We start from the raw sequence: 9,897 nt of genomic DNA, 5'->3' as shown, positions 1-9,897 counted from the left end.
CTAATCTAACTGAGTACATGTACCTCTTGTTATGTTTGCCATTTAGTAACGCATCAGCCGAGAGGGTATTTAGTCATTTGAAGGAAGTCAAGGACGATAATTGTAGCAACTTGAGGAGGAAGGTTCTAATGTTTGTATTTAGATAACTGCACTATAATTACACACACAATATGCACGTAGGATGAGGGAGCGCGAGAACAGAAAGAGAAAAAGGGGGAATAGAGAGGGAGGATGGAAAGGGAGAATAGCAAGGGAGAATGAGAGGAAGAACAGCGAGGGAGAGCAGCGGGAAAGGACAGCGGCTACGGAGGAGACTGCTGTCCGGCGGCTGGCGACAGACTGACTGACTCCTACTGACTGGCCGCTAGGATATCGTGGCTGCTGGGTTATATACCAGTAGCCGAGTAGCCTAGTCGGTGCAATTTGGAGATGTTTCCAAATTGCACGGTGATTGACGGGAAATTGGATGAAGGGAAAAGGTACCCCGAAAGGTTTGACAGGAGGGTAATAGGAATATGTATGGGTAATAATAAGGTGAGCGATGGGGTCTGACTCGGCAGAGTCAAAGATATTAATTATAGATTGGTGGGAAGCTGAGGTTGCGGAAAAGGGGAAAGCGATGTGGGAGGAGAAGATCAATAGTTCAAATACGTCACAATAAGCAAAATCGGCAGAGAACTTCTTCTACTGATGCAATTCTCAAAGCAAAATTTTGGATGTTGAATGAAGAAAAGTCAGCTTCTAAAATCCAATTTCCAAAAGAACTTGTCATTTTAGCCAAAAATGTTAAATCGAACGCACCAATTATCGATGAATAGTGCGCCGTTTTCCCTCATTCGTTAACACAGAATACCAAATTTAGAAATTGTTTTTAACACTTACAAGCAATGTTTAACCTGTACCTTTAATTTGAGTGTGTTTTAATTGATACATAAACAAGAATTAACGCTTTTCAACCTTTTAAAACGTTTTTTGTATTAAAAACTAAAAAACATTTGGTGGTGTTTTTTTGGTGATTTTGCCTTTGGCGAATGGTGATTTTTCCGAAAATCTGGCAACTGTTTGGGAATTTCGACTACCAAGCAAGTGGGCACACTGCAAAAACAACTACTTTGCTCCAATTGCCCCCCCCCCCCAAACTGTGGCCCCCCTCCCCCAAAAAAACAAATACGATTGTTGCCCCCGTAACTAAAGCCCCCATTTAATAATAAAAACTACCTCCTTTTCTGTTCAAATAAAGTAATTTAAAGAACTGCGTAGCAATATCTTACTCGTGACATTGTCGCAAATCGCTATTGTCTTTGTTATATCAATATTTGACAATAACGCATTCATTTAAATTAGGGGGACGGTAAAACAAAGGCTTTTGAGGTATTTTCATATTCAATTTGCGCTAAATGAGAAAAACAACATTGATAGGTGTGGTATAAATCTAACGCACCAAAAATCTAAAGCCAATAAATTTAATCTCCAACAAGTTTTATTTGACGAAAGTTGTGTCTGTTGTGGTTCGCCATTTTTAGAAACAAAAAAATATTTAATTTATATCTTTATCAGTTATCTGGCGATAAATTTTTTCGTTTTTGTTTTCCTCAAATTAAATTTGCTTGAATTTAAATTTAAATTTAAATTTACCCATTCAGCCATTCGTGATTTTATTTCGTTCCTGTTCAACATTAACAAAATGTCTTTTAAAGAAGATGAGCACCCAATGATTTAACCCGTAAAAGGAGTCAAGCCATGTGGTACCCGCTACAACTCAGAGAAAGGATTTATTTACTATTTACAGAATACAATGTAAGAAAAATGTTGAAGTTATACTTTCAGCTACTTTTGCTAAATTGTATATTTTTTTTAAGATCTCAACACAATATTTATTATTGCAAGTATCATTAAAAAATTCACGGGGGCTGCAAGGCGAGGGTTATATTAAACGTGGACGATGCGATTTTTACCCGACAGGGTAACGCCCAGCCACAAAGGAAGAAATGAAGGAGATACAACGCCATGTTAAAAAAAAAACTCACAGTGTCACCTCCTTCTAAAAAGTTTCCAGATTGAGAGAATCGTACTCGATGACAAGGGGTGCTAGTTGGGAGAAAGAAAATAGTCGGGGGACTTCTGTTATCAGTCGGTTGTCATGACATTTTGTTTTGACAGTTGTCTGCTTGTTTCATTTCATCAATGGAGCGTGTCACATCACAAAAGAAGAGAAACTGTAATTCCGCAAAAATTAGGGATTGTACTGCCTCCAGGCAAGTTACTAGCTGCTATGCCAGTTGGTGCTATGCATGCAATATTGTACTGAAACAACAACGATTCCATAATTATAAGCATCACAATGCACCACCATCGGCAAATTGTAAAATTGTAATAATTTGTTTTTTTTTAAATAATTACAATTTTGTTTTCTTCTAAGAAGCAATACGGAATGTTAGGTTGTTGCTGATCATGTTTCCCGTTGCCCCATTATGGTGCTAACGGGAACCAGCACTCTCAACACGCAATCCAATATTTCCATGCTTCAGTTAAGGGAACCAACTATGTATTTTTTTGTTGTAGTCTAAATTATTATGTTCAATTTATATCAGTTATTATCTTTTATATTTACATCTGTGCGTCCCTGTGTCCGGGGTAATCTTAAACTTTCAGTGATTAAAAATATTTTAAATGAAAATGCACTCGAATCAATGAAAGTAATGATTTTAAATCATTTTAACGATGAGTGTGGCATTGTTTACTGCCTTTCAAGAAAGAATTGTGATGGTGCAGCCAAATTTGGTTGGTTTTTCTGCCATCTCTTACCATGCTGGTTTTGTTGACGATATCTTAAGTGATATACCAAAAAAGGGGTTGTCTGGGGAAAATAAGATATTCATAGTTAAGTAATTCTAATTTGTTTAAAAAAAATGTCTTTCCATTTATATAAGTTTTTATAATTACTAATGTCTCACTAATAGTTATAAAAAAATGAAATAGTTGGAATGTTATGGTTATGTAATTTTTACAATGTGTCTCGATCTATTGTTATTTTTAAAATTACCAATGTTGTTTTTATTGTGGTTTTCTCTTAATTTAAATAAAATTCTATATTGCTTGTGCTTTATCGCTCTCGGTATGGAAATCAACAAACCCGTTTTTTATGATTTTACTTTCATTTTCTTAATGATATGGTTGGTTTTGTAGTTGTTAGATTTATGTTTCACCACTCAATTCCGAAATCATTGGAATCGTATTACCAAGAATGTGGAAGAGTTGGGTGAGATGGTCAATTGGTATCTTGTGTTATCTACTACCAATACTCTGGCTATTATTTGCAACAAAGTCTCGTTGATTGCGGTAATTTTAATTTACTGCAATCAAACGTCATGAAATAATTACAATTATTTCTTTCTTCTTTCTAATTACAGATCGTTAAGGCTAGAAATCAAAAGAAGTACAGTTAGTTGTTGGAGTCCAAATGTATGAAACGAATATTTGTGAGAATTTGTATTTTCCGCATTTTCCTAATCGCAACATATTTTTGAGAAACAGCGTCTAAATGCGACATCGTTTCAGTTGTTCTTGTAATCTGTTTTTATGAATGCAACATTTTTTCGTCTTTTTTAGCTTGTTGCTTTTTTTAGTTTCCACGGCTCAACCCCTTCTCTTGCAGTTCCTCTATTCCCCTATTGCTATTCCTAGCTGCTGTGACGTTTGCACCAAAAACGTAATTGTAATTGTTATTGGAAGAAATTGCAATCTAATTTTTCTATTTTAATCAAAGAAACGTTTGTGACCTTTGATGTCATGAAAGAAAGTGAATTTTCGTTTTATCTAAGTGCAATGGAGAAAATTCCGATTTGGCTGAGGGTTTAAGCGACGATGAAATGGACACAATTCTCAGCCAAATGGACCTCACCGTCCTCATTGCCCCTCCTACCATGCTAAGCACCTCAAATTCCTTTTTTTACAAAATGACTGAAAATTTTTTAGATGTGATTATAGAAGAAGATTGTAAGCCTGGTTTGCAAACAAATAATTGAACTCAATGCATAAATTTGTTGCTCAAGGATGTTTCAGGCTGCAGACAAAGAAGAATCAAATAATCGGGCCTACAATATTCAACCCTTTCACAGGACAAACCCTTGACAATCCTTTTCAACTCACATCTCCGTTTTATTTTGTTTACTTAAATAATAAAAATGAATCTCTTGAGAATGGAACTGCTGCTCTGTATGAAAAGAAAATTGGAATGGAAGAAAAATGACCATCAGAAATAAATATCTTGTCTTATTTGAAGATCCTCATTTATCTATAATCCGAACACATGATTTTTATGTATGCTGAATCAAGTAATTGGTTGGTCTGAAACAGATTCATGGTGCATCCTTCATGATAGAAATGGAAGATTCTATTCTACACAGTCTTGGAAGTTATAGACTTGAAGAACGCAAAACCAGCAGTGCGTTCAATGAAGAATGGTACTTTGAAGGTGGAAGTAAATACTCAAGAAACAGAGTCATTGAGGCTGTTATTTAGAGGAGAAACTAAGGCATCTTCTGACACTCTAGAAATAAGTTTACTAAAACAATCCTTGATAGAAGTTGAGAGTCGAGGAGTAATGCATGTGTGAATAGTCAAGAATCCATAGTTTGGGAAAAGACGTAGGAAGAAGTGACCTTTTTCCAAATGCTTGTTCAGTTGAGGCAACTCTTTATCGACATTTGTCTCTATCGCAACCCAACCAACGCTCTGCAACTCTTTTTTTAGATGGCGTTACTGATCATTGCCTCGCTGCTCGTCCGGTCGGAGGTGCAAGTGGTCGTCATTAATTTGATTATTTTGACGTCTTGGAAGTCGGATCATTCAAAAGTCAGTCTTAATGTTATAATTCAGTGATTTTCTTTGAAGTTTTGTCAAGGAGGTAAAGTTATGTTTTTGAAGTCTTGTAAGCAGGGTTGTTAATATCGCTAAAATAAAGTATTTCCGATTGCGATAGCAATACTGGTGTTTTTTTTTTATTGCCGACTAACGAACGATGAAGTTTCAAAAAAGTATCGGTGCGATAATCGCCGATAGTCGCCGATACTTTTTACAACGTTGCAAAATTAAAAAAATTCAAATATTTTTATTAACAATTTTTTTTAAAAGCAGAAAAGCTATATTTTAATTTTTTATTTTACAAGCTCGACAGAAAAGAATAATTTGATTTTAAAAACACGATAATTTCAAAATGAGTATCACTTAAAAGAGTTCGGGTAGGGGTCAATACACGACCACCAAGAGAAAACAATCTCTCAACAGCAGCGGAAGATGGAATTCCGGCATTATATTTACAAAACAATGTTTTTAAGTTTGGGAAGGAGTTGAGACTTTGTATATCAGATGTCGTTTTTTCATTTAGATACTTTGTTAATTCAATGTTTCCATTAGAGAGTGGCTGTTGATATTCAGCTGCTTGGCGTAGAGATGCGTAAAAGTCATGAGGCTCGGTAGGAGTGGTTTCTTTGGTGTTGGTAGGCACGGTTAGATCTTGTAAAAGGACTTCTACTTTAGATACTATTTTTTTTCCAAGCTTCAGATCCTTTTCGCTTTTCCCAAGCCAATTAAATTTAAATTGGGGATGCAGCACGGCAGCTAATTGAAAGTGTTCTACATTGAAAAAATTACCAAATCTCTTTTCTAATCCAGCCAATAGTGCGTCAACAAGAGGAAGAGCTACTGAAAGTTGGTTACCACCTTCCAAATGAGAACGTTTTAGGGAATTTAACGAGTTTCTAATGACAACGATTGATGGCAAAACATTTCCAGAAGAAACGCTGTGTTCTCCCTGCAATAGATCTAGACCGATAGCAATGGGCTTCATCACCTCAACATATTCCGAAATAAATTGGTAATCCGTAGAATTGAGGGGTGTGACTTTCAATGCTTCGCAAACAGATTTTAAATTTTTCCTTCCGTTCTTACCCTCGGCAATTTTTTTCACGTGACAAATGGCATCATACCAGGCATTCCAACGGGTGGCATTTGGAATGACAAACAAAACACCTGGGCGAAAATTACAATTACTGCTTGAAATAAAATTGCATGTTTTTGTCTAGGTACCAAGTATCTCTTTCACTTTTTCACTTTGCTGGTCCGACCTACTTTGTTTATTAAACAAAGACTGGAGCTTTGTTAATGCTGAATCAGATGCTAGCTTGAAAGCAGGATTTTCTAAAGCCTTTTCTGCGTCTTTGCGAGCAAGCAAGTTCAACAAATGGGCAACACATTTACAATGCCACGGTAACTTGTACCGATCGTCGGCATCATCGTAATCAAGTAACAAAAATTCGAGATCAGTTCCAACCTTTCAATTTAGAAAAACATTAAAATTTATGCTCTTATTATATTTTCAAATTAAATACCACAGCGTCATCGTCCTCTTCTTCGTCCGTTTCCAATTGTGTCTCAGTCCCATGAGCACCAAAAAGTCTGAATGCCTTTAAAAAATTCGATCCAGAATCCGTGAGAGTTAGCACAGTAATATCGTCTATTCCAAACTCCATATTGATGGACTCTAAAGTTTTCCCCAGCAGATCATATGTGTGCCGACCAAAGATTCTACGAATGGCTAAACAAACACTGATTCTCTTGAGCTTTTTGGGATCAATCCAATGGCATGTCACACCAACATAAGACTTCCCTCTTGCTGACCAGCAATCAGCTGTAGTGCAGACTGCCTTCAGTGTCATTAAATGGGCAACAAGTTTTTCTTTAGCTTCAAGATATCTAGCTTGCAATCGTTTTGAAAGAGTTTGTCGACACATAACCTTATGTTCTATGAAACAAACAAAAAACGAATCAAATAAAAGAACTTTTTCATAAAATAAATTTTAAATAATACCGGGTGAGATAAAACTCATCAGTTTTATGAACGCAGGAGAATCAACATGCTTGAGTGGAAGCAATCCTTCAATGATGTAGTCCAGTACATATCCATCAAACTCTTCTTGAGTATAAAAAGAAATCTTACTTTTCTTCGCAGATTTTGGCTGAAATGCTTCTTCCAGTGTGGCTTGACGACTTTGAATTTCCGCATCCTCAACCTCATCACAATCAGATGCTAGTTTTCTTTTGGTTGGGGTGGTAATGGTATGACTACTTTGCTGACAAGCAGCTTTAAATGATAGAAGCAATCCTGGGTGCACACTTTTCATATGACTAAAAAGGTTTTGTCTGGATTTTTGGTTACAACTATATGTCCATAATGTTCCGTCGGGTTTTTTCTTCGAAGGACAATTTTCACAAATAAAAAGATAATTCCCTGCTTTTCCAGCTGGGCCGTGGTATTTAAAAAAACTTGGATGAACGAAAACACCACTGTATGGCTCGTCCATTTTCAGCTGTCACTTTATGATTCTTAAAAGCAGTCTGCTGAAAAAAAAAACTATCGCTATCGCGTCATCGGCGATGAAAACGCGATTATCGATCGATACTCATTTTGAAACCTATCGCGCGATAATCGCTCGAACAAAAAATTTCATTTCCGATGACGATTTCATCGTTCATCGCGGCGATATTAACAACCCTGCTTGTAAGACTGTTAATGCAAAATTCAGTCATCGCCTTGGAAGTTTTGTCAAGGATGCCAAGTTATGTTTATGAAGTCTTCCGTCTTAGAAGTCTTGTTGTCTAGAAAGACTTTAAATGCAAAATTCATCATCGTCGTCTTGGAAATGTGTCAAGAATGTAAAGTTATGTTTGGAAGTCTTGTCGTCAGTCTCACAAGCATATGTCAAATTGGGAAAGCTCTACTTAATTATACCCTGATTGGTTCAACAGTTACTCCTTTTATTCACATTCTGATGGATGCAGTGAAGAAAGTTCCCGATCCAGGCAATGGGCTCTCTGATGGATTTTCAATTTTTTTATGATTTATGCGGATTAAAGTAAAATCTTTGGCAAGCTGTTAAAACTAATGCTCTAGTTCACACTTCTTTCATAGTAGAATAGTTCAACCCGGCAAATGAAAAGATGACCACATCTTCTGGTAAAATATCTGTTTCTGCTTTTAGATAAAGATCGTTAAATGGAAAATATCTTCCACGGTTTCTAACGTCACATCAGGGAATGTGGCCATCCCATTATTGGAAATTCATTGTGCATGAAGCTAATAATACATGATCATTCATTCTTCCTAGGAAAGAGCCCAAATTTAAATTTTAGGACTGAACTTAAAATTTAAACGGGGGCACAGCTGGTGCAAGTGGCCGTCATTTTTTTTATTTTAAACTCACACATCTAATGTACATAATTTTGTTCTTCATGTGAACAGTTATATTCCATTAAAAACAATTTCTTAAACCGTCTGCTAGTAATTAATGCTGCCAGCTTACACGTTTTGTTGGGAAAACAAAATGTGATGCTTTGAATTCTTTCAATTCCAGTTTGGTACAACGTGTTTTCGACAGACATCATACCAATCGGAAAGGAAGGAATTTCAGTCATTAAAACCTCCAATATAGCAAAATTGTTTGCTCTAATGTGGAAACAACACTTTGACAAGTTGCAAATGTCAAGTGGCAATGAAAGTGTGGCATTAAAATGTCATAATTTGTATTTTAAGCCAAACGAATGCAAAAATCTGAACGAAAGAAGGAGAGGAGAAAGAACTCCTAAAAACACCTTTTGTTTGATGTAAAAGGGAAAAAGCACGATACGGTTCCCTGCAATGACATTTCGTCATCGTGAAAAATACAACAACACCTGTTTTTCTCGGATAGATTCTATGATAGAACTATATGTCGTCTAATTTCTTGGTATAAAATTCCTTACCAGTTAAGTTAATTCGTGTACCAAAGATCGCTGATCTAGTTTTCAGCTTTATGAAGGAAATATTATAGAAACTCTCAAAAACTGGACGCCTGTAAATAAAGGTACCAGACGAAAAGTTAAGTTTTTTTACAGTGACTTTCAACGAGAATACATCGTCTGTATCTAAAAAATTGTTTTCTTGAAATTAAGATTTCATGGTCAAAATTTCAAAGTTCTGTTCAAATAAGTTCAGTTAAAAGTTCCGTTCAGTCAAAAAGGTATAAATGTATGAGTTCAGTTTGAAGAATTTCAGGAAAAAGGAGGATAAAGAACCACGAACTGCGATTTTCAAACTTTGAAGGGTTTCGCTGCTCGACGATGTACGATTTTTATTTCAACGATATATTTTCTTGTAAGTAAATGACGGTTTGTCTATTCTAAAGTCAGTTATTGCAACAAACGAGTCTTTGAAAATGAAACTAGGCAAAGAGAAGTTTTATGCCTGTATCCAGATTTACCAACCACCAACAAAAAAAATGGGAGTCTACCTGGTAGAACATAAAAGGAGAAAGCAACAAGCGAAAGAAAGGAGAAGGCGAGTACATGATGACTGTGACGACTGATGCGGAATTGAGAATGCAGAACATTGCAACTTACAAGGCATATACCGGACAGTTGGATTTCGGTGGCAATGATCCATTATGGTCGGCTGCTTTTCGCCTAGTGGAGATGGCTCAGAAGTGGAGAGTAAGGTAGACTCAGCATAATTTCCGCAGTACGTCATCGATGTGGAATTTCCGCTGATTCAAAGGGACAGTCCAGAGAACTTGTTGTAAGAATTACTGATGTTTTATTTCCAAGAAAAATGTTGTAGTGAAGTTGAATGTGTGTGCATTTATGTGGACATTTACCGTATTTGCGGGAAACATTCGCACCATATCTTACAGAAGATGGTTCCATCAAAGAAATATCCGGTATTAAATTTTTATTGGAAACGTTTTCAAAGCATAACGTGTTTTCCAATTTTCTATTATTACAGTGTGTCTTAAACACATTCCGAGGAGTATGTACAAAATCTACAATCCGCCTAACAATTTTTCATTGGTTCATTTATTAAGC

General features: G+C 36.2%; 1 protein-coding gene across 1 annotated transcript; it reads right to left on the bottom strand.

The window, feature by feature from the left end:
- Positions 1 to 5,146: 5,146 nt before the first annotated feature.
- LOC124204501 lies at positions 5,147 to 7,552 on the bottom strand. The gene is made up of 4 exons (XM_046601585.1): positions 6,869 to 7,552; positions 6,390 to 6,802; positions 6,088 to 6,331; positions 5,147 to 6,030 (listed from the first exon to the last, which is right to left on the bottom strand). The coding sequence occupies exons 1-4, from the start codon at positions 7,359 to 7,361 to the stop codon at positions 5,162 to 5,164; spliced, it is 2,019 nt and encodes a 672-aa protein (XP_046457541.1). The 5' UTR covers positions 7,362 to 7,552; the 3' UTR covers positions 5,147 to 5,161.
- Between the last annotated feature and the right edge of the window lie 2,345 nt (positions 7,553 to 9,897).

This window comes from Daphnia pulex, chromosome 2, assembly GCF_021134715.1.
Source record: "Daphnia pulex isolate KAP4 chromosome 2, ASM2113471v1".
Lineage (NCBI taxonomy): Eukaryota > Metazoa > Arthropoda > Branchiopoda > Diplostraca > Daphniidae > Daphnia > Daphnia pulex.
The sequence above is the reverse complement of the archived record's forward strand: the minus strand, read 5'-3'. Positions and strand labels throughout refer to the sequence as shown.

What these genes read in the sequence shown, in the direction of transcription:
- LOC124204501 (XM_046601585.1), bottom strand. Translation starts at nt 7,361, where the DNA reads ATGGACGAGCCATACAGTGGTGTTTTCGTTCATCCAAGTTTTTTTAAA. An exon ending in AAGAGGACGATGACGCTGTG is followed by an intron (nt 6,332 to 6,389) that starts GTATTTAATTTG and finishes CTAAATTGAAAG; the next exon opens with GTTGGAACTGATCTCGAATT. An exon ending in AAAAGTGAAAGAGATACTTG is followed by an intron (nt 6,031 to 6,087) that starts GTACCTAGACAA and finishes ATTTTCGCCCAG; the next exon opens with GTGTTTTGTTTGTCATTCCA.